Source organism: Mus musculus, chromosome 17, assembly GCF_000001635.26.
Source record: "Mus musculus strain C57BL/6J chromosome 17, GRCm38.p6 C57BL/6J".
Lineage (NCBI taxonomy): Eukaryota > Metazoa > Chordata > Mammalia > Rodentia > Muridae > Mus > Mus musculus.
This window is the reverse complement of record NC_000083.6, coordinates 20,022,701-20,048,670: the sequence shown is the minus strand read 5'-3', so window position 1 is coordinate 20,048,670 and position 25,970 is coordinate 20,022,701. Positions and strand designations below refer to the sequence as shown.

The 25,970-nt window shown below is 35.3% G+C and overlaps 1 protein-coding gene across 1 annotated transcript; it reads left to right on the top strand.

Annotated features, from left to right (window-relative positions):
- Nucleotides 1–465: 465 nt before the first annotated feature.
- Nucleotides 466–19,246, top strand: Vmn2r104 (vomeronasal 2, receptor 104). Its single transcript, NM_001104566.1, has 6 exons — nt 466–692; nt 5,701–5,995; nt 6,327–7,118; nt 7,826–8,041; nt 10,321–10,444; nt 18,318–19,246. Exons 1-6 carry the CDS (start codon nt 466–468, stop codon nt 19,244–19,246), a joined length of 2,583 nt encoding a protein of 860 aa, NP_001098036.1.
- Nucleotides 19,247–25,970: the final 6,724 nt, after the last annotated feature.

The window sequence follows — 25,970 nt, the reverse complement described above, 5'->3', positions numbered from 1 at the left end:
ATACCTTAATTTTGAGTTGTTATACCTGAAATGCTTTCTTTTTAGCCTTATTCTTTTCACTTAGTTGATCAGCTGTAATGTAAACAGTGGGGATCTGTCTAAATTATTTTTCATATTGAAAGTTTCTTGCATCATATTCTCAGCCAATTCATCCCAAGAGAAGTTCAACCCAGAGTTCTTGCTGTTTGTAGACTTTGATGAAGTCATAGTGCCTTTGGCTAGTGACGAATATGAACAATCATATTTCTCAATGTGTTTTTCACATGAATAGAGAGCCTCAGCAGCAGTCTGAAGGAAAGAATAGTTTTAAAATTCCCAATGACATTTTTAATCCCTTAGAGTGATTTGTGTGACAGACTGAGTCATGAACAAATTCAAAACATACATGGTCACAAAAACATGAACAGAGCATATATGTACTGAACATTGTGTGATTTGCATCAAGCTGACCCATGTATTAATAGGATGTTCTCCTGGATTTTTTTCGCATGGCTCTTGCAGAATCACAAAGTTTCCTCTGATACTGTTCATGTCACCAAAAATTTTAGTGCATGTTACTACTTAATTAGTGAAGAATTTCACCATGAAGAAGATGTGATGATTGGTGCATTTTTCCCTCTTCATACTTTGTACACTGAAAAGAAAAAGCCACATTCAACTAAGCCATATGTATACTTGGACTATTATATACAGTAAGTACAATTATTTATTTTTGAGTTCAGAATTCTTTTGATTTATAGGGTGTTGTCACTAAAATTTGTGTGTGTATGTTTTTACTTTGACAAATTCACTCTTAGAGTTTCTAAAATCTTTTCATCATTTTATTTCCTTTTAGATTATTTTCCTCACTTGGGGAAAGAAAGTGAAAATGTTGACTATTTTCACTTCGATTGCCTGGTTGGATTGTTAACAGTAATCTTTTATTTGACATTTTTTTTTTTTTTTACTTTTTATTAGGTATTTATTTCATTTATATTCCCAATGCTATCCCAAAAGTCCCCCACACCCTCCCCCACCCACTCCTTCCCCCACTCAATTCCACTTCTTGGCCCTGGCGTTCCCCTGTACTGAGGCATATAAAGTTTGTACGACCAATGGGCCTCTCTTTCCAGTTATGCCACAATGTGTGAATAGTTTTTACTGTTATGATTTCAAGGAGGAATGATTTATCCTAAGCCTGACCTTGTTGTTCTTAGCATTTTGGAACTCCTGTTTGTGCCTGTGATATTAGATGGTGTCACTCTTTTGTGCTCCTTAAATATTTCATCTATTTCATGTTTTATTATAAATGTTTCTTTGATAATTTAATTTTTATTCTCAGACAGCTTTCCTGTGTTTATCTGTTTACTCTATTGGTTTACAGTATTTATTATTTTAGTATATGTGTCTACCAAAATGTAGTGACTATGATAGTTTCACCTTGGTGCTGTTTATTACCTTGAGTTAAACAATCCAGGTTAATGGACAGTGTCAGACAGGTATTGCTGATTTGGACAGAAATATTCATGTATGTTTCTTAATAAAGTAAATAAGATGTTTTTATCCAAACCAGATCTTCCTTTTGCAAGAATACCTTCAAATATCTGTATGGATATAGACAGTAATTCATGGAAATAAAAGAATAACACTTATAATTTCCTGTGAATACATGAAGAAATGTGTTAGATATCAACAAGCAGAAAATGATCAAAAGATATAGATGAAAGATTTTAGATTCCCTACAAATAATTTTGTCAAAATAATAATTACAAAAAAACAAATCAAAGAAGGTGTTAAGGTGAATTTTGCTCACTGAGATAATATTCTGTGCTTGGTTAAATCTTAGGAGGTAGTAGAGCACTAAATCAAAGATAGTAGAGGCGAAAAAGTTTTAGATATAAATTAAAAGTTAATGGATTATTTTTCAACAAATTTATATTGAATTTTTAAACCATATCAAACATGACCAAATAAAATTTATTTGGATAGAATATTTCATTTTTTCGTACATTTTTAAAAGGGAATCATGTGTTGACACAAAGAAAATCTTAATATTTTCTCATAGGCATAGTAGATGGGGCAACTTTGGTTGTTGGGTGGGGCCTCTTGTATTTCATTATTTCCTTTCAGCTGTTCAGGTACTAATGTGTATGGGTGTGTGTTTCGCTTTATTTTGTGTAGCAGCAAACCATTCACTGCAAAGACTCTACTTCCAGAGATATGTGAGCAAATAATGTCTGGTTTAATCATTATAAATAAGAGGATTGATTTCTATGAAAAACATTGAATTTGCATAATATCATGAAAACATAAGCTAAATTAATGGCAAAATTCAGTGATTTTATTATAATATATTAAGAGCGTTTGTTGTATAGAGTTTATCTTATGAGTATGGAAAAATTTGAATAGAAAAGTGGCTTGCTTTATAGTCACATTCATGGAATAGTCATTACAAAGTTATTATCACATTCATTATTTGCAAATGTGTACATACTTTTGATGTAGAATACATTTGCAGGTGAAGGTAAAACTGTTCGAAAAAAAATTCTCATCCTACATTGTGTGTGTTAAGATCAAGATCAGGGATCCAGGTCCAGCACTAGGATCCTGCAATGCACAAGTCATATTATTACCCAATATGTTCAATCTTTTGGTTGGCATATCTTGAATCTTTCAAAGTCTAACTGAGACTTTTCTCTAGGGGTTTATGAGAGTGAAACATTTTTCTTCACATCAAGTAAAACATGTGTATCAAAATTAATTTGATAAAATATATATTCCTTTTGACTATTCATGGCGTAATAAAATTGATGTATCACAAAAATTTAATTCTAGACAATTTTGTTTTGAATAAATTTTATTTTACTGGAGTTATGCACCATTCTGCAAAATTTTATATATTAAAAGACATGCCAATATTCTAGAACATTTCTCATGTGGATAATGTCATTCTGGATTCTTTCTACCATGTTTTCCCTCATATATATTAGTAGTGAATATGGCTCCATTCCTAACAATATTGTGATTCTGAGTTGGCGTTATAATTGATCTCACTCTTTATTTGAATTTCAGCAATGCATTTTTTCAGTACAAAACTTAACTGGATTTTGCATGCAAACACAGTTCCTTCGCCCCCCCCCCTTTTATTCTTTTTTTTCCATTGTCAGATACTTTCTTTATTTACATTTCCAATGTTATCCCCTTTCCTTGTTTCTCTTCTGAAACCTCCCTGTCCAGTCCACCTTTCCTGTGTTCAACAACCCCACACTCCTGCTTCCTGGCCCTGGCATTCCCCTACACTGGGGATTAGAGCCAATGGTTGGCTGTGAGCATCCACTTCTTATTTGAATTAACTACAAAAGTCCTTCATTGGTGCCTACCCTGTTGTAACTATTGACCTTCATCCATCCCATTTGCACTTTTCATCGACAGTAATGTCTTTTCAATGAGCTCTCTTTTTCTGTGTTTATTCTAAGGTATAACATAATCTGCTGAGTTATATTTGATCAAATTTAAAAATACAAACAATAGGAGTCCATAGCATATACTGTAGGCTATGTGGCAGAAGTTTGTTTGACAAGTTCACACTGTAGTATCAACTGATGGCCCTTTATGTCAGCAACTTAAGGACTATTTTACCATTCATCTTCTAGAGGTGGATGTGTTTGTCCAACTAAAACATGCACATTCTGCTACTAACGAGACAGGTATCAACTGATTTTGTTTGTAAAATTTTCCTGAGGAAAATTATAACCTTTCCTAAGGAAGAATATTATACCTGGGTAAACTATTTAATAGAATTCCTTAGTTACCTGCAATTTTGTGTGTTTGTGTGTGTGTTGTATAAGTTTAAGTCCTCCTGGGCAATTAATCAAAGTTGAGTCCATGAAATTAAAATGAGAAGGGAAATGCATAAGGATTTGTTTAGAGAGGATGCAAGAGGGAAATGATACAATCATTGCATAGTCTCAAGAAAAAAAGTGTTGGAAATAATTTTCATTTTCAAAATATACTTATAATAAATCATGTGCTTAAAATTAGGTGTATAAAAGAGAGTGTTCAAATCTGTTTTATTGAAGTTGCCCATGATCATTGTTCTGTGACTGTAGACTTTGAGTTCTTTTGCTTTATTAGTAGTGATTATTACCTAATTCCTCACAGGCATGGTACTCTTAAAATAATAATATCTTTTAATTGTATATGTATTTTCTTGAATATATAATATTTATACATGGGAAAATGCCATGGATCTTATTCCTCAAATTAAAAATAGTACTTATCAATATTTTTCTTTGAATTATATTACTTCATTTATACTACTTCCTGTCTGCTTTTCTTTAAAATTAATATTTGATATGAGATCATAAATATAACTTCTCTATTGTCTTGAGAATTCATTGTTTCCCCAAGGTTATTATTAACATCTAGTTGTTAGTTTCTTTCCCACTGCTTTTGACCTAAATAGTTAAGCAGTGGTGGAGAAGAAAAATATATACAGTGAAACCTTAATGAAGTCTTTTTGTTTTCTGTGTTCAACTCACTTTGACTGAGAAATTCAGTACAAGTCTTTTGTCGGTGTGGATTTGGTGCCTTACCAATATATATATATATATATTCTACAAAAGTTTTTATTAAACTGATGAGGAGATGTTTCATAGAGTAAAACACGCCAAGTGTGAGAAACTGAGTTCATACTTCCCAAAAGAATATGAGTACATGCCTGTAATCCATATGGAGGCTAGGAGAGAGAAATAAGGGAATTTCTATAAGTTTGCTGTGCAGAGATCCAGGCATATGTGATAAGAAAATAAAGAAATCCAGCAGACAGATATATTGGTGATTTTATTCCCAGGAGTCTAGAAAAGAGACAGATGGATAATTCTGAGTTCAAGATCTCCCTGATATACAGAACAACTCACAGTCAAGTCATAGACACTGTTATTGAGTAAAGCAAGGAAGCAACTAAGCACTAAATGAATGAAAAACATAAATGCATAATTACATAAAATATAAATAAGATGAATATCTAAGAATCAACTTTGGGTTTTCTTGATTTGAATTCATTCTTTCTGAACTCCATACAACTACACATACTAAGAGTCATGGATGCATACAGACATAACATAAAATCACCATAAATAGACATAATGATAAAAATTCAAAGGGCATGGAGCTGCCTTAATTTAATCTCACCTATCAGATATAGAATCATGATTTCTATGATTGTTCTATGACACGAGCAATTCCATGCTGCCATATTCAAAAAATTATATCAGAAAAATAGCTAAAATGGCTGCATGCAATGAAATAAACTTCTGAATGTCATTTAATTAAGATACTGTATTTAAAATATCATTGGTTTGACAGTAAAATAGTGGGTTTTCATAGGTGGAGATCCCAGGAGGCCAAATATATATATTCCAACAGATATATATTTGTGGTAAAATTATTCCTGACTTGTAAACAGAATGTGTAAAGAATCAACCTATGAAATATAGATAATATATGCTTGAAGTTCCATAAATAATGGGCAGTAATACCAAATGATCTTGCCTAAACCTAACATATTTACCTAATTGAGTTCATCTGTTCATGGTGAAGAAATTAAATTACATGTTTTATATAATTAAGTTTGAAGTATAAAATTTATTGTACTAAATATGTAGATGTTTTTTGCTGTATATGATCATCTGCATACGTGTTTCTATGCGATTTACACAGGTATAACTTTAAGAACTACCAATATATTTTGGCTCTGCTATTTGCCATTGAGGAGATCAACAGGAATCCAAATATATTACCCAACATATCTCTTGGATTTGATTTCTACAATAATGAATACACTGAAAGGAACATTCTTAGGTTTACTTGTCGTTGGCTTACAGCCCATGTAAAGAGAGCAATGATACCTAATTACACTTGTAAAAGGAGAAATGTCATTGCTGCACTCACAGGATCATCATGGATAACATCTGCCCAAATTGGGACATTGCTTCAACTCTTTAAATTTCCACAGGTGAGAAAATTTGGATTGTGGTTACTGACAGTCAGTTCTCTTTGTTCATATTATAGGTGAATTTAAACTGAAAGTGTGATTGATCAATTATTCAAACATCAAAATAATACACAGACACATGGAGATCAATTCAGAAATCTCTTGCTTGTAAGAGAAAGGTTGATGTAGTAAATAAAACGAAGTAAGTCCTTAAAACTTACAGGAATAACAGAAATTTTTGTAAAAGGTTGTAAAGAGAATGTTCCTTTAAAATTTTCTTCTGTTATCATCTATTGCTTCAGAAATGAAATTTTGTTTGATGTTAATTCTTCGTCTTTCCAATTTGCTTCAGATTACTTTTGGACCTTATGAGCCAACCTTGAGTGACGATGGTCAGTATTCTTCTCTCTACCAGATGGCCCCCAAGGACACTTCTCTTTCCCTTGCCATTGTTTCTTTCATGGTTCATTTTAGTTGGTCTTGGATTGGCCTCATCATCCCCGATAACCACAAAGGAAATAAAATTCTATCAGAATTTAGGGAGGAGATGGAGAGAAACAAAATCTGCATAGCCTTTTTAAAAATGATCCCAGCCACATGGACCTCATATTTTACTAGATTCTGGGAAAATATGGATGAGACAAATGTAATAATTATTTATGGTGACATTGATTCTTTAGAAATTCTTATGCAAATTATTGGGCAAAGGTTATTGACATGGAACATCTGGATCATGAACAATGAACCCCATATTATTGAACTTAGTGATTATTTCATGTTAGACTCATTCCATGGAAGTTTCATTTTTAGACACAATTATAGAGACAACATTGAGTTTACCAAATTTATTCAAAGAGTTAATCCATATAAATACCCTGAAGACATTTATCTTCCTAAGTTGTGGAATTTCTTCTTCAAGTGTTCATTTTCTGACATTAATTGTCATGTTTTAGACAACTGTAAAACCAATGCTTCTTTGGATCTATTACCCAGTTTCATATTTGATGTTGTCATGAGTGAAGAGAGCACAAACATTTACAATGGTGTATATGCTCTGGCTCACAGCCTCCATCAGATGAGACTTCAGCTACTTCAAATGCAAGCATTTGAAAATGGAGAAGAGATGGTGTTCTTTCCATGGCAGGTAATAATCTTTCTACTGTATTTTATTGTCAGCACTCTTACATATGAACTTTGCAACAACATCAATTAAAAACTGTAAAATTCAGTTTGTCTTGTCCACAATCAAAGAATTGTTTGTGTTTCTAAGCTTACATAGAAGACAAGATAGTTTCAAGTGTATGATGTTGTGAGGTACAAGATACCAGGAGTAAATATGCCTAGTCAAAATAAAGTTCATGTCTTCAATATCTAGCTGTACGACCTTTTTTTGGCAATAGTTACAATTAAAAATTCATTGATTTATATATTTATTATAAGAGATATTTAAAAAGAAACACTTAAGTGAATCAATGATGGTTAGTTTATGGAGAATTGAATACTTTTAATTAACTTCTAGACATCAGGACACTCATTTTATACCCTGGAGTTCTGAATAGATTCTAAAATCCACTGGGTCTTACTAGTTTTAAAAATGTTGATCTTTTCATAAAACAGTAGTGATTGATTGCTTACTTGAGCTTGTTTCAAAGATTTCACTTGAGGATCAATAATAATTCAGAAGCAGAATGGTAGTTTGAATACTCCGGTTTTCACTTAGTCATCAATAATGGAATCTTCATTATTTTGATGTTCACATAAAAAATTAAGAACAGTAAGATACATTCCAAAACCTCCATTTTTTTCTGCACATTGGGCACAAGGTAATATAAAATTATGTTTCTCTTTCAGCTAAACACATTCCTGAAGGACATTGAAGTGAAAGACAAAAGGAATTTAGATTGGAAACAGACAATAGATACAGAATATGACATTCTTAACCTGTGGAATTTACCAAAGGGTCTTGGATTAAAAGTGAAAATAGGATCCTTTTCTGCAAATGCTCCTCAGGGTCAACAGTTGTCTTTATCTGAACAGATAATTCAATGGCCAGAAATATTTTCAGAAGTTAGTTATGTATTATCTATATGTTTTGTGCTTATATTACTAACATAATTATGTTTTCTGATATAATGAAGATTGACTCAAGTTATATTACAATTAAAGTATCAGTATAAAATTCCATAAGGCAACATTAGTATACTCGCTTTTGATATTCCTTGATTCAGGTCAGTAGAATTATACAGTGTTGAATAAGTCTCCCATTGTTAACTTCTATGTGGATTAGGTTTCCTTCATTTGTCACAAATTATGAATGGGGCATGTTGTAAGAGGAAATTTTTTCTTCAAATTACCCATGTTAATGTACTGAAGAAACATCTCTCATTTGTATTTATATCATAAAGATCAAATTTAATTTTTATTGTATGTTCAAAAACCATGACCAAGAAATGACTTTTATAAGAAAGACTTTATTTTTTTTTTATGGTTCTAGATGTATCATAGTTTCCCAATGATAAAAGCATGACAACATATATTTATACTGGAGACAGGCAAAGGAAGCAGAAAGAAAATATCCACACGTATTAACAGTAAATAAAATTAGAAACCTGGAATTGAGTTAGAATTTTAATTTTTCAATTCACAATCACTTTGCTATAATTTTATCAGCAAGTCTGAGTCCCCTATAGTTTCAATAACTTCTCATATAATGTCATCAGAAAGGACATAAGCACTCAAATGCTTTAGCCTTTATGGAAACTTTTTCTTTCAAAGTATTATAATTCCATTAATATAATTTCATTGTCCTTTGATTCCAATGTTTACAATGTTCAATAACAACTTGAAAGAACTTACTGAACTATTTGTGGGTGTGGTGGATTATATTTGAAAATGCATGATTTTCACATGTAAGAGGTTCTGATGATATAATATGCTCTGGATGCAGGGAGGAATGAATACTTCTGCCCTCTTCTATCTTGTCTGCAGTTGTGACTTTTGTACAATAAGTAATGGCATTTAAATTTTAACTGAACCTTTTCAACTTAGCTAACTTTTTTAGTATATTTCTTCCTACAAATATATGTTTATTTGCTTCCATGATAATTATAAATCCTCTCAAGTTGACATTCACAAGTCACAATAATGGTGGAAGTTGAGATGCTCATCACAGGTATCAGAAAGTAAAAAGATATTGTTAGACTAAATGGACTGCAAGGACTTCTATATCATGTTCCTAATCACTAATGATTCACAAACTTGTACTTAATTCATTACGATTCCAAATTTTTAACACTATGATAATTCTTAGAGTAAAATTTTAAGCACATTTGCCTTCTCAAGGACATGATGGTTTATTTTCTTTTTTTCAAATTTCTTTTTAAAATTTTTATTGAATATTGTATTTATTTACATTTCAAATGTTATCCCCTCCCTGTTTACAATCTGCAAACTCCCTATTCCATCCCCCACCTTGGCTTCTATGCTCCTCTCAATCCTTACCCACTCCTGCTTCATTGCCCTAGCTAGCATTCCCTTATGCTGGGCATCAAATCATCAGAGGACCAAGGTCTTCCCCTCCTATTGATGCCATACATCGCCATCCTCTGCTACTTATGCTGCTGGAGCCATGGATCCCAATATGTGCATTCCTTGGTTGGTGGTTTAGTCCCTGGGAGTTCTGGGGTTTCTGGTTGCTTGATATTGTTGTTCTTACTATGGGGTTGCTAACCCCTTCAGCCCTTTCAATCCTTAGACTAACTCCTCCATTGTGGTCCCTATGCTTAGTGAGATGTTTGGCTGTAAACATCCTCATCTGCATTGGTAAGGCACTGACAGATTCTCTCAGGAGACATTTATATCTGGCTCATGTCAGCAAGCCTTTCTTAGAATCTACAATAGTGTCTGTGTTTAGAAACTTTATATGGGATGGGTCCCCAGGTAGGGAAGTCTTTGGATAATTGTCCTTCAGTCTCTACTTCATTCTTTTTCCTTTCCTTTTCTTTAGATGGGATCAATTCTGGGTTAATACTGTTAAAAAGGGTGGGTGGCCACATCCCTCAAGCAGGGGCCTTGCCTAACCTATGAATATGGTCTCTATAACTTTTCTTTCCCATTTTTGGTTATCCCCAATGGATCCTGAGAGTCTCTTGCTTTTCTGACATCTGTGACTTTCTGGTCACTACCCCTAGTTCCCCATGCCCCATTACAAAAAATAATCTTTTAAATAACTCTTGGTGTTAAAAAGAACACTTCACCTGTCATTGTTAAGACCTTAAAAAACTCTGTTTGTACGGTTTTTTCATAAAACCCTAAGCATTTGATAACATTCATTTCATTTTTTTCAGGTCCCTCAGTCTGTGTGCAGTGAGAGTTGTAGGCCTGGATTCAGGAAAGTATCCCTGGATGATAAGGCCATCTGCTGCTACAAGTGCACTCCTTGTGCCGACAATGAGATATCTAATGAGACAGGTAAATGCAGTTCTATGGAAAACTTCCTATTTCTCCACTGGATTCCACAATGTGGTAGCAAATGACAAAGATTTGAGTAGAAGTCATATATGAACATTTTATTTCGTTTTAAAGGAATTTTAAATGTCATAGCTCATCACTATTCCCTTGAAATAGCTCAACAGAGTCATTACAGATCATCCCTGATTTATATTTTTAATCCAGTGCAAATATTACTATTGGAAGATAAAATATATTCCCCTGTACTTTTCAATGTTTTCATTTCACAGTGCCTTTAACAACATGTATTAATACAGTATCAAAGATAGCTTTTCAAAATATATTTCATTGACTTTTAAGAAGCATCTAAGACTCATATCTGTTGCACCTTCCTAGGGATTATCAACAGCTCATTTCTCATTTTTAGTTGTTTGATAATTTCATAAAATGTGTTTTCACCACATTCATCAATCTCACTCCTCCCAGATTTAATTTCCTTTTTCCTCACTCCCAACATTTTAAATTAAACTATCTAATACAGTTCATGATACTCGTGTATAAGTGTATACTTACTTGTGTGCTTGTCACTTAAAGATTGCTTACCAACCAGGTGTTGCACACGGAAAAATAACACTGATTCACCTTCCAGTATGTATGAATACCTATTACCTTATTTTTTTTTCTGGGAAAGGGAATGTCTTCATGACTACCTTCAATATCTATGCTGAAATTTGTCTGAATTAAGTTTTCCTGCATCTAACACATTTTGTCGTGTGTTATGAATTATGGGAACAATTTTTCTGCTTTCAGAAAATAGTATTATTTTGTAGTCTTCTGTACACTGAAGATCTTGCTAACTTTCTGGCTTCTCTTGGATTAGAGTTTTACAGAACACTTATTTTATTTACTAAACCTATTAGGAAAGATTAGAGGTTTTGGCTTTTTAGGGGGAGATATAGTGCTAGAGGCTAGCTTTAGGTTTAAAAAAGTCCCTGAGACATCTCTATTTTTTTCTGTTTCTGCCTTCAAATCAGGATTTAAGCATTTAACTTGTGTTCCAGTGTGATCTATCCCTGACTCTTTTTATGCTTCCTACTATTATGGAAATAAACAAATACTCTAAATATATAAGCACACACCACATTTAATGAATTCATTTATTTATTTACAATAAAGTCGTGGAGTACACTTTGTGTCTACCATCCCACAGTTCCTTATCCCATTCCTTCACCAGCCCCTGTCTTGGCCCTTATGCTTCTTAAAGTTCTTAAACTCTGTGGGTAGTGTCCTAGGTACTCTGTGATTTTTGGCTAATATCAGCTTATTAGTGGCTACATATGATGTATGGGTTTTGGGGTCTATATTAGATCACTCAGGATGATATTTTATAGTTTCATTCATTTTCCTTCAATACCCATGATGCCCTTGAACTTAATAACCTAGTAATATTCCATTTTGTTAATATGCCACATATTCTGTATTCATTCTTCTGATGTAGGATATTTAGGTTGCTTCCAGCTTTTGCTATTACAAATGAAGCCACTATGAGCATATTCTAGCATGTTTCCCTGTGATATGATGTGGCATTTTGTAGGTATATGCCTAAAAGTGGTATTGCTGGGTCTTCAAGTAGGTTTATTTCCAATGTTATGATGAACTGCCAGAATGATTTCAAGAGTGGTTGTACCAGTTTGCAATCCCAAAAGGAATAGAGGATTGTTCCACTTTCTCCACATCCTTGACAGCATGTGCTCTCACCTGAGGTTTGACTTCAGCCATTCTAATTGGCGTAAGGTGGAATCTTTAGGTCATTTTGATTTCGATTTCACTGATCACTAAGGACTTTAGATTTTAAATGCTTTTTAGCCATTAGAGATTCCTCTGTTGTGAATTATTTGGTTCATGGTAAGATCCTTGATCCTCTTGGACTTGAGTTTTCTGAAAGGTGCTACATATGGACCTATGTTTATATTTCTAAATACAAACTGTTAATTAGACCAGCACCATTCATTGAATATGCTTTCTCTTTTGATTGTATGCTTTATGCTCTTTGTCAAATAGTGTCCATGTATACGTGGGCTTATTTCTGGGGCTTCAGTTCTATTCCATTGATTGAGCTGTCTATATATGTAACAACACAATGTGGATTTTAACACTATTGCTCTGTAGTACAGCCCAAGGTTAGGGATGGTAATTACTCCAGAAGTTATTTTCATTTTAAGTATTGTTATTGCTATGCTGGGATTTTTGTTTTTCTATATGAAATTAATAATTGCTCTTTCATTGCATGTAAAGAATTGTGTTGGAATCTTGATAAGGATTACATTGAACATCCTCTGCTACAGATGCAGCTGGAGTCAGGTGTACTCCTTTGTTGATGGCTTAGTCCTTAGGAGTTCTGGGGTGTCTGGTTGGTTGATATTGTTCTTCCTATGTGGTTGCAAGCCCCTTCCACTCCTTCAAGCCTTTATCTAACTCCTCTATTGGGGACCACACACTAGATGCAATGGTTGGCTACGAACACCTACCTTTTTATTTGTAAGGCTCTGGCAGGGCCTCTCAGGAAACAGCCCTATCAGGCTCCTTTCAGAATGCACTTTTTGGCATCCACAATAATACCTGTGTTTGGTAACTGTATATGGGTGAATTCCCAGGTGGGACAGTTTCTGCATGGCCATTCCTTGAGTCTCTGCTCCACAGTTTGTCTTTGTAATTCCTTCCATTGGTAATTTCTTTCCTCTTCAAAGAGCCAAAATGTCCATACTTTGGTCTTTCTTCTTCTTGAGATTCATGTGGTTTGTGAAAAAAAATACTGTTCACAATGAACACAAATAACATCAACTTCATGTAGCTTTAACCAAGTAAGTGAAAAATCTGTATGACACAAATATCATGTTTCTAAAGACAGAATTTGAGGAGGATATAAGAAAGTGGAAACATCTTCCTCGGTTGTAGATCAGTGGAATTAAAATAGTGCAAAAGGCTATCTAACCAAAAGCAATGTTCATTTTCAATGTAATCCCCATCAAAATTCCAACACAATTCTTCACAAATTTTCAAACAACAATATGGAGGCTTCTGACTGTTAAAAAGTGTCCACACTCTCTTCTTTTAATACAAACTTTCAATAATAATAAATTTTACTATCAATATTTCACCCACGTGAAATCATTATAAACACACACACACACACACAACCAAAACAAAACATATGAATATCTAAAATGAATTTTTCAATATATCCTGTGTATGTATAAAAAGATCCATTCAAACACTAAGGGCAAATCTGGCCAGTGTTTGTTAATTATATTGTACAACAGTATGCAACTCAAAGAAATGCTAAACAGTGTAATTTTGAAATTATTGCTGAAAGAAAGTTGAACAGTAAGTTTATAGTTTCTTTTATATGTTAAAATATCAGTTCAATATTATTAATGTAATAAAATTGACACTTTGGTTATCAACTATATTTTGGGAAATATAGAAATATTGTGTAATCCACTGTCTTAGTTAGTTTTTTTACTGCTGTGAGCAAACACCATAACAAAGACTACTATATGACAACATTTAATTGGGCCTGGCTTACCAGTTCAGATGTCCAGTCAATTATCTTCAAGGTAGGAGCATAGAATCATCCTGTAAGGCATGAAGTAGAGGAGCTGAGAATTCTACATCTTCATCTGAAGGCTGCTAGTAAAAGACTGGTTACTTAGCACATAAGACAAGGTTTTTAAAGCCCATGCCCATAATGATACATTTCCTTCAAGAAGGCCTCAACTACAAATAGTGTTTCTCCATGTATCAAGCATATTGAAACAAGGACTTTCTTCTCCCTGGGTCCCATAGGGTTGTTTAATGATTTGACACTATGGAGGCAATACCTAATAATAGCATTATAAAAGAGTATATTTTGTCTAAATTACAACATCCACATATTTTATAACAGTTTCAACAATGTTAAAAATACAAGTTCTAAGTCTGTTCTTATATTAATTCAAATTCTTCAATGTAATTGCCAAAGCAAGACATGAACCAGTTGGGCAAATTCCAAACTATGGAACTCCATGTCTGATGTCAAGGAGGTCTTCAGCTCTCCACTACTTTTTCATCTTCATTGACAGCAAAAAAAACTTCTTTCTCCTGGGCTGCTTCCAATTCCTGATATTAGCTTTCCTCAGCAGATTTCTTATGACTCTGGAATCTTGAACATTTTGGGGTTTCCAATAAACTTTAGCTTTATTTTTTCCCCTTCTAATGTCTGGAATTTATACAAGATCTTCTAGGTTCCTCCAAAGGTCTTGCATTATTTTTCCTGCTCTTCCCTGTATAGCGCTCTAGGCTCTGGTTGACTCCACTCTAATTTTTCTGGGGGATTTAGTGATCATCCCATGCCAGTGGTGTCTCCAGTATACTGGGGTCTGCACTTCAGCAACACTTCCCCAATAGCATCTCGTAGGCTCTTCTCATGGTGCTAAGCCTCAACTTCTTTGCCTGATCCCTCTACTTCTGGATCATCAACTGTAACTGAGGCTTTACTTTCAAAAATGCCATTTCCTAGCTTCTCACAGTGTCTAGCCTCAGCTACATTCGAGGAAATCTTAATACTTTCAAATCCACTACCACCTGTGTGACTCTAACACCAAGTTAATCTGCAGCTCCATGTAAATCCTTGGCTATTTCTGGAACAGAACATCTTGTTCACTCAGAAAACACTTCCCAGATGATTTCACCTCAGTGATGCTGATCTATTCTTACTCATTGCTAATAATTTAGCTCCAGCTAACCAGTTTCAATTGCTCTGATATTCTCCTTCTCTTACTTATTAATATGCAAGAGCCACATGGCCAATGATGCCAAGTTTAGCTGCTTACTCTGGCTGTAATGTTTCCCTCTTATTCTAGTACCAGCCTTTGCTTCACAACTCTGTGACTGCTTAATTTTTGCTCTTCTTGAACTTGCTTCTTAAATTGACCTTGAAATGAAAAATCTGCATGACTTTGTCTGCAGAAGGCTGAGATGTAATGCAAGTACACTTGGATTTAAGCTTTTCTCTACTTGGACCTTGTGCTGTCACAGGCTTGCCTTACACTCAGGGATATGCTTGTCTTCGTCTCCTGGGATTAACAGAGTGTACCAACATGCCTTGGCCTAAGCTTCTCATGGCTACTGCTTTCCATGATCAGGATCAAATGCCTGTGTCTTCCAGCCCGAAGATCTGGATTACAAGTTTTCCCACTATTTCTGGATTCTTGATCATTTCATATTAAATCTCCTATGTATTCCCTTTTCAACTCCAAATACAAAATATAGTTTGATTGGATAAAATCTCACACAGAGATCAACTACTCCCTTAACTCTTTTTCTCCTTGAAACTAGCATTTGGCTTCATTTCATTTCATAAGTGCCCCTTTATTTTTACTTGAAATATATTTTTCCTTTCTAAGCTTGCTGTGCATGTATGAAAATTCTCTTCATGCACTTCATGAAACTTAACAAGAGAGCAAAGTCTCTGTTCATCTTTTTGAGACTTCCTAATAAATTCAGTTAATACAAACCTCTTTATCTTAGCCTCAGGTAGGATCTTTAGACAAGGGCAAAAGGGAACCACATACTTTACCAAAATAACACAAGAGCATTCCCATATAAAAATTCTCCTCAGAAACTTCTAGAACCAGGATTCCCCAGTTCAAATCATTCTCAGCAACAAAGGTTATCGTATTAGTACAAGGATGGCCCATTAAGCCCCATTTAAAACATTCTACTGCTTTTCAAATCCAAAAAGTGAAATTCCACATTCTTCCAACCAAAAACATGGTCAGGTCTATTACAGAAATATCAGACTACAGGTACTAACTTATGTCTTAGGTTTTTATTGCTGTAAACAATCACTTTGACAAAGTCACCTGTTATAAGGACAACATTTATTTGGGACTGACTTACAGGTTCAGAGGTTTAGTATATTATCCTCAAGATGAGATAATGACAGCATACAGGCTGTCGTGGCACGAGGTTCTTAGAGTTATGCTTTTTCAGGTGAAATCCTCTAGGAAGTGAATGAATTTCAAGTATCTATGATTAGATTCTTAAAGTTCAATTCCATAGTGGCATACTTCTAGGATCCTGCTCAAAGGGAGGTCCTGATGCCTGAAACTATTATTAAGGCTATGGAACACTCACAAACGGGGACCTATCATGACTGCCCCTCCCAAAAGACCCAACAAGCAGCTGACATAATCAGATGCAGATATTTGCACCCCAAAAATAAACATAATCATTTGACTCCTGTTTTTGAATTAGGGAAAAAGCTGAGTAGAAGCACAGTCCTGTAGTAGGACCAGCAGTTTCAATTAACTAGGAACCCCAAGATCTCTCAAACATTGGACCAACAAACAGGCAGCATACAGCAGCTGATATGAGGTCCCCAACACACATATAGTAGAGGACTGAGGGCTCTGTATTCATTCAGAGATGATGCACCTAACCCTCAAGAGACTTAGTCCTGAGGGAGTATAGAGATCAGATGGGGTAGGGGGTGGAGACATCCACATGGCAATAGGTGGGTGGGGAGGAGATATGGGATGTCAAAAATTCAGAAGGTAGATGGGAGGATAAAATATGGAATGAAAAATATAAATAAAATAATAAAAATATGAGGGATTACAAACAATTATAATACTCTGCTCTGGAAATTTTAAAATTTTTTATAAATGTTATTATTAACATAAAGTAGATGCTCCAAAACTTTTAAATTACAATATGTTAGTACAGAAGTGTGAATGTGCTTGGCCCAGAAAGTGACACTATTTTGAAATGTTGCTTTGTTGACCTTATTTTTCTCTGTCCCTTCTTTACTTCCATCCCTGTAATTATTTCAGAAAGGAACAATTATGGGTCAGAAATGTGACTGCAGAATGATAATCTATCCCTCATTTGATGTCCTATGTTCTTGCTGAAGGTGTGCACTATAAGATTACCCTCACTATTGTCGGGCTTTTTCTAAGAATATTCTATTTCCATGAAACTATATGCTTGCTTTAAATTCTAGGAAAACATATTATTGGGTGAATTTTGAGCATTATCTTATGTAATAGGGTCTATTTCATAACCTCCAGAAGAGAATAAATAGAATTTGAAAGCACAAGGAATTTTAGGGGGAAAAGAAAATTTAGGATTCACATATAAGAAAGCATTATCTGAAAAAAAAAGCAAAAACAATTTCCAGTAATCTAGATTTTCCATATTTAAGTAAAAATGTATCTATGTATTATGAGTACTATAAGAGCCACAGTAAGTTTTTGCAATGTAATTTAGTAACCTAGTTATTTTAAAAGAGGCACAGCATTTTCAGTAAGGCAGACAAATATTGTATGAAAAGAGAACATAGGCATTCAAGTAGTTCAACTTAAATTGCAAATATGAAGATTGTAAAGGAATTTACTGGAAGTTGGTAGGTACATGGAAAGATACAATACTATTCTTTAAAAAGGTAGGTCTTGAAAGTCTACATATTTTCCCACTAAAGACATTCCTAATTCTACATACACTGGCTTTCCTGAATTTAATTAGTGACTATTAAAATGTAAAAGATAGAGAGAGCACAAGGAGTTGTGAGTAAAAACTTAGGGAAGGGAAAGAGTGTGATGGTAGTAATTTAAAAAGTATTGCATTAAAATCTTTTATATTTGAACATAAATTTGGAAAGAAATATGTTAGGAACAAGGTGCTGTTTATAAATGTAGAATCATGCATGCCAGTGTACTAATGACATTTTTCCTGAGAAAAAAAATTTACAGTGACGTTTGTGATAGTCCCTACAGTTAGAAATGTCTCATAATAAAAAGGAATCGCCATAGACTGGACACCTGATCTCATTTAAGCCTATATTTCTGACCAGATGTAGACCAGTGTGTGAAGTGTCCAGAGAGTCATTATGCAAATACAGAGAAGAGCAACTGCTTCCCAAAATCTGTGAGCTTTCTGGCCTATGAAGACCCCTTGGGGATGGCTCTAGCCAGCATAGCTTTGTGCTTATCTGCACTCACTGTCTTTGTTATTGGCATCTTTGTGAAAAACAGAGACACTCCTATTGTCAAGGCCAATAATCGGACTCTAAGTTACATTTTGCTCATCACACTCACCTTTTGTTTCTTATGTTCTTTGAACTTCATTGGTCAGCCCAACACAGCTGCCTGCATCCTTCAGCAGACCACCTTTGCAGTTGCTTTCACTATGGCTCTTGCCACTGTGTTGGCCAAAGCTATTACTGTAGTCCTTGCCTTTAAGATCAGTTTTCCAGGGAGAATGTTAAGGTGGCTAATGATATCAAGGGGTCCAAGATACATCATTCCTATCTGCACACTGATCCAGCTTCTTCTTTGTGGAATATGGATGGCAACTTCTCCACCATTCATTGACCAAGATGTTAATACTGAAGATGGATACATCATCCTTTTGTGCAACAAGGGCTCAGCTGTTGCCTTCCATTCAGTCCTGGGATACCTCTGTTTCTTGGCCCTTGGGAGTTATACCATGGCCTTCTTGTCTAGAAATTTGCCTGATACATTCAATGAATCCAAATTTCTGTCATTCAGTATGCTGGTGTTCTTCTGTGTCTGGGTCACCTTTCTTCCTGTCTACCACAGCACTAAAGGGAAGGTTATGGTAGCCATGGAAGTATTCTCAATCTTGGCCTCCAGCACAGCACTCCTTGCCTTCATATTTGGTCCCAAATGTTACATTATCTTGTTAAGACCAGAAAAGAATTCATTTAATCATATCAGGAAGAAAACACAATCTAGAAGGAAGAAATCTCCTAAAATGTAGTTGATAAAAATAAATGTAGCCTTAAGTTAACAACATCATAAAGGGGATTATTCATATATCATTCTAAAATATGTTGTTCAATTATAGTATGAATACAATTTTATCAGTGGTTATTCCTTTATTCAACTATATTATAGTGTGATAGTGTGAAAGCCATTTATTTCCATGTTTGAAAACCACAATTTTTCTGGTGATTCAATATCTCTGAGTTGAAGACCTGATGCTTCTATTCCTGGATCATTTCAAATGTTTGTATCTTCACTTGATAGAAATTCTTCCATTCATTTATTGTTTTGATTACATTTAACTTCATAAGTATTTTTCCTTCTGCCTGAATTATTAAACATTTAGTGTGGAAAGTCTATTGGAATGTAATTTCTTAAGGTTTATTAATCATACAAAATCTTACCTGCCATATAACTAGTGTTTAAAATGTTTATCTATTTAATTTTCAACATATCAGTTTTGAACAAGAACATGGTATATGTATAGCTGTCAAGGCATTTAATTACTTTATAATGGTCCGTTTGAATTAATTTTGTTTATATTTAAAACCACAGCCTGTCATAATTTAAATGAAAGCTTTAATAATGTAATAGTATTCTAGTTCCTGGCATTATGTTTGCATATTATCTTAGTTTGAAAGTTCATTTAGAAATGTATTTTATTACCCAAAGTGAAATATGAATCAAAGAGAAAAATCCACTTAAAGCCCATATTCATAATTTGACAGAATTTATTACTTGTTCAGCTGTTTGAAAGTCAGATGACTACCCTCACATGTTTTAAATTTAGACATTTACACATATATTATGTAGCATTTACTTTTCTGGTGCATCAAATCATCTGAGAATTGCTGGTGTCACAGCTTGTTCATGTTCAATTTTGTATTGTTCTTAAAACAAACTGTTTATTTGATTTTTTATTCATTTAATTTTCTCACACCTCATTTTCTTTTTTTTTAATTAGGTATTTAGCTCATTTACATTTCCAATGCTATACCAAAAGTCCCCCATACCCACCCACCCCCCACTCCTCTACCCACCCACTCCCCCTTTTTGGCCCTGGCGTTCCCCTGTACTGGGGCATATAAAGTTTGCGTGTCCAATGGGCCTCTCTTTCCAGTGATGGCCGACTAGGCCATCTTTTGATACATATGCAGCTAGAGTCAAGAGCTCCGGGGTACTGGTTAGTTCATAATGTTGTTCCACCTATAGGGTTGCAGATCCCTTTAGCTCTTTGGGTACTTTCGCTAGCTCCTCCATTGGGAGCCCTGTGATCCATCCATTAGATGACTGTGAGCATCCATTTCTGTGTTTGCTAGGCCCCGGCATAGTCTCACAAGAGACAGCTACATCTGGGTCCTTTCGATAAAATCTTGCTAGTGTATGCAATGGTGTCAGCGTTTGGATGCTGATTATGGGGTGGATCCCTGGATATGGCAGTCTCTACATGGTCCATCCTTTCATCTCAGCTCCAAACTTTGTCTCTGTAACTCCTTCCATGGGTGTTTTGTTCCCACTTCTAAGGAGGGGCATAGTGTCCACACTTCAGTCTTCATTTTTCTTGAGTTTCATGTGTTTAGGAAATTGTATCTTATATCTTGGGTATCCTAGGTTTTGGGCTAATATCCACTTATCAGTGAGTACATATTGTGTGAGTTCCTTTGTGAATGTGTTACCTCACTCAGGATGATGCCCTCCAGGTCCATCCATTTGGCTAGGAATTTCATAAATTCATTCTTTTTAATAGCAGAGTAGTACTCCATTGTGTAGATGTACGACATTTTCTGTATCCATTCCTCTGTTGAGGGGCATCTAGGTTCTTTCCAGCTTCTGGCTATTATAAATAAGGCTGCTATGAACATAGTGGAGCATGTGTCCTGCTTACCAGTTGGGGCATCTTCTGGATATATGCCCAGGAGAGGTATTGCTGAATCCTCCGGTAGTACTATGTCCAATTTTCTGAGAAACCACCAGACTGATTTCCAGAGTGGTTGTACAAGCCTGCAATCCCACCAACAATGGAGGAGTGTTCCTCTTTCTCCACATCCACACCAGCATCAGCTGTCACCTGAATTTTTGTTCTTAGCCATTCTGACTGGTGTGAGGTGGAATCTCAGGGTTGTTTTGATTTGCATTTCCCTGATGATTATGGATGTTGAAGATTTTTTCAGGTGCTTCTCTGCCATTCAGTATTCCTCAGTGGAGAATTCTTTGTTCAGTTCTGAGCCCCATATTTTAATGGGGTTATTCGATTTTCTGAAGTCCACCTTCTTGAGTTCTTTATATATGTTGGATATTAGTCCCCTATCTGATTTAGGATAGGTAAAGATCCTTTCCCAATCTGTTGGTGGTCTTTTTGTCTTATTGACGGTGTCTTTTGCCTTGCAGAAACTTTGGAGTTTCATTAGGTCCCATTTGTCAATTCTCGATCTTACAGCACAAGCCATTGCTGTTCTGTTCAGGAATTTTTCCCCTGTGCCCATATCTTCAAGGCTTTTCCCCACTTTCTCCTCTATAAGTTTCAGTGTCTCTGGTTTTATGTGGAGTTCCTTGATCCACTTAGATTTGACCTTAGTACAAGGAGAGAGGAATGGGTCGATTCTGATTCTTCTACATGATAACAACCAGTTGTGCCAGCACCATTTGTTGAAAATGCTGTCTTTTTTCCACTGGATGATTTTAGCTCCCTTGTCGAAGATCAAGTGACCATAGGTGTGTGGGTTCATTTCTGGGTCTTCAATTCTATTCCATTGGTCTACTTGTCTGTCTCTATACCAGTACCATGCAGTTTTTATCACAATTGCTCTGTAGTAAAGCTTTAGGTCAGGCATGGTGATTCCACCACAGGTTCTTTTATCCTTGAGAAGAGTTTTTGTTATCCTAGGTTTTTTGTTATTCCAGATGAATTTGCAAATTGCTCCTTCTAATTCGTTGAACAATTCAGTTGGAATTTTGATGGGGATTGCATTGAATCTGTAGATTGCTTTTGGCAAGATAGCCATTTTTACAATGTTGATTCTGCCAATCCATGAGCATGGGAGATCTTTCCATCTTCTGAGATATTCTTTAATTTCTTTCTTCAGAGACTTGAAGTTTTTATCATACAGATCTTTCACTTCCTTAGTTAGAGTCACGCCGAGATATTTTATATTATTTGTGACTATTGAGAAGGGTGTTGTTTCCCTAATTTCTTTCTCAGCCTGTTTATTCTTTGTGTAGAGAAAGGCGATTGACTTATTTGAGTTAATTTTATATCCAGCTACTTCACCGAAGCTGTTTATCAGGTTTCGGAGTTCTCTCGTGGAATTTTTAGGGTCACTTATATATACTATCATATCATCTGCAAAAAGTGATATTTTGACTTCCTCTTTTCCAATTTGTATCCCCTTGATCACCTTTTGTTGTCGAATTGCTCTGGCTAATACTTCAAGTACTATGTTGAAAAGTTAGGGAAAAAGTGGGCAGCCTTGTCTATTCCCTGATTTTAATGGGCTTGCTTCAAGTTTCTCTCCATTTACTTTGATGTTGGCTACTGGTTTGCTGTAGATTGCTTTTATCATGTTTAGGTATGGGCCTTGAATTCCTGATCTTTCTAAGACTTTTATCATGAATGGGTGTTGGATCTTGTCAAATGCTTTTTCTGCATCTAACGAGATGATCATGTGGTTTTTGTCTTTGAGTTTGTTTATATAATGGATTACATTGATGGATTTTCGTATATTAAACCATCCCTGCATCCCTGGAATAAAACCTACTTGGTCAGGATGGATGATTGCTTTAACGTGTTCTTGGATTCGGTTAGCGAGAATTTTATTGAGGATTTTTGCATCGATATTCATAAGAGAAATTGGTCTGAAGTTCTCTATCTTTGTTGGATCTTTCTGTGGTTTAGGTATCAGAGTAATAGTGGCTTCATAAAATGAGTTGGGTAGAGTACCTTCTACTTCTATCTTGTGAAATAGTTTGTGCAGAACTGGAATTAGATCTTCTTTGAAGGTCTGATAGAACTCTGCACTAAACCAGTCTGGTCCTGGGCTTTTTTTGGCTGGGAGACTATTAATAACTGCTTCTATTTCTTTAGGGGATATGGGACTGTTTAGATGGTCAACGTGATCCTGATTCAAATTTGGTACCTGGTATCTGTCCAGAAATTTGTCCATTTCGTCCAGGTTTTCCAGTTTTGTTGAGTATAGCCTTTTGTAGAAGGATCTGATGGTGTTTTGGATTTCTTCAGGATCTGTTGTTATGTCTCCCTTTTGATTTCTGATTTTGTTAATTAGGATTTTGTCCCTGTGCCCTCTAGTGAGTCTAGCTAAGGGTTTATCTATCTTGTTGATTTTCTCAAAGAACCAACTCCTCGTTTGAACAAAGAACAATTCTTTGAATAGTTCTTCTTGTTTCCTCTTGGTTGATTTCACCCCTGAGTTTGATTACTTCCTGTCTTCTACTCCTCTTGGGTGAATTTGCTTCCTTTTTTTCTAGAGCTTTTAGATGTGTTGTCAAGCTGCTAGTATGTGCTCTCTCCCGTTTCTTCTTGGAGGCACTCAGAGCTATGAGTTTCCCTCTTAGAAATGCTTTCATTGTGTCCCAAAGGTTTGGGTACGTTGTGGCTTTATTTTCATTAAACTCTAAAAAGTTTTTAATTTCTTTCTTTATTCCTTCCTTGACCAAGGTATCATTGAGAAGAGTGTTGTTCAGTTTCCACGTGAATGTTGGCTTTCCATTATTTATGTTGTTATTGAAGATCAGTCTTAGGCCATGGTGGTCTGATAGGATACATGGGACAATTTCAATATTTTTGTATCTGTTGAGGCCTGTTTTGTGACCAATTATATGGTCAATTTTGGAGAAGGTCCTGTGAGGTGCTGAGAAGAAGGTATATCCTTTTGTTGTAGGATAAAATGTTCTGTAGATATCTGTCAGGTCCATTTGTTTCATAACTTCTGTTAATTTCACTGTGTCCCTGTTTAGTTTCTGTTTCCATGATCTGTCCATTGATGAAAGTGGTGTGTTGAAGTCTCCCACTATTATTGTGTGAGGTACAATGTGTGCTTTGAGCTTTACTAAAGTGTCTTTAATGAATGTGGCTGCCCTTGCATTTGGAGTGTAGATATTCAGAATTGAGAGTTCCTCTTGGAGGATTTTACCTTTGATAAGTATGAAGTGTCCCTCCTTGTTTTTTGTTTTTTTTTTTTTTTTTTTTTTTTTTTTTATAACTTTGGGTTGGAAGTCGATTTTATCCGATATTAGAATGGCTACTCCAGCTTGTTTCTTCTGACCATTTGCTTGGAAAATTGTTTCCCAGCCTTTCACTCTGAGGTAGTGTCTGTCTTTTTCCCTGAGATGGGTTTCCTGTAAGCAGCAGAATGTTGGGTCCTGTTTGTGTAGCCAGTCTGTTAGTCTATGTCTTTTTATTGGGGAATTGAGTCCATTGATATTAAGAGATATTAAGGAAAAGTAATTGTTGCTTCTTTTTATTTTTGTTGTTAGGTTTGGCATTCTGTTCTTGTGGCTGTCTTATTTTTGGTTTGTTGAGGGATTACTTTCTTGCTTGTTCTAGGGCATGATTTCTGTCCTTGTATTGCTTCTTTTCTGTTATTATCCTTTGAAGGGCTGGATTCGTGGAAAGATATTGTGTGAATTTGGTTTTGTCGTGGAATACTTTGGTTTCTCCATCTATGGTAATTGAGAGTTTGGCCGGGTATACTAGCCTGGGCTGTCATTTGTGTTCTCTTAGTATCTGTATAACATCTGTCCAGGCTCTTCTGGCTTTCATAGTCTCTGGTGAAAAGTCTGGTGTAATTCTGATAGGCCTTCCTTTATATGTTACTTGACCTTTCTCCCTTACTGCTTTTAATATTCTATCTTTATTTAGTGCATTTGTTGTTCTGATTATTATGTGTCGGGAGGAATTTCTTTTCTGGTCCAGTCTATTTGGAGTTCTGTAGGCTTCTTGTATGATCATGGGCAGTTCTTTCTTTATGTTTGGGAAGTTTTCTTCTATTATTTTGTTGAAGATATTAGCTGGGCCTTTAAGTTGAAAATCTTCATTCTCATCAGTTCCTATTATCCGTAGGTTTGGTCTTCTCATTGTGTCCTGGATTTCCTGGATGTTTTGAGTTAGGATCCTTTTGTATTTTGTATTTTCTTTGACTGTTGTGTCGATGTTCTCTATGGAATCTTCTGCACCTGAGATTCTCTCTTCCATTTCTTGTATTCTGTTGCTGATGCTCGCATCTATGGTTCCAGATCTCTTTCCTAGGGTTTCTATCTCCTGCGTTGCCTCGCTTTGGGTTTTCTTTATTGTGTCTACTTCCCCTTTTAGTTCTAGTATGGTTTTGTTCATTTCCATCACCTGTTTGGATGTGTTTTCCTGTTTTTCTTTAAGGGCCTGTAACTCTTTAGCAGTGCTCTCCTGTATTTCTTTAAGTGACTTATGAAAGTCCTTCTTGATGTCCTCTATCATCATCATGAGAAATGTTTTTAAATCTGGTTCTAGATTTTCATTTGTGTTGGGGTGCCCAGTACTAGGTGGGGTGGGAGTGCTGTGTTCTGAGGATGATGAGTGGTCTTGATTTCTGTTAGTAGGATTCTTACGTTTGCCTTTCGCCATCTGGTAATCTCTGAAGCTAGCTGTTATAGTTGTCACTGTTAAGAGCTTGCTCTTCAGGTGACTCTGTTAGCCTCTATAAGCAGACCTGGGAGGGTAGCTCTCTCCT

Coding starts and splice junctions, on each gene's coding strand:
- Vmn2r104 (NM_001104566.1), top strand. CDS start 466: ATGTTCTCCTGGATTTTTTTCGCATGGCTCTTGCAGAATCACAAAGTT. Junction 693..5,700: donor TACTTGGACTATTATATACA/GTAAGTACAATT, acceptor CGATTTACACAG/GTATAACTTTAAGAACTACC. Junction 7,119..7,825: donor TGGTGTTCTTTCCATGGCAG/GTAATAATCTTT, acceptor TTTCTCTTTCAG/CTAAACACATTCCTGAAGGA.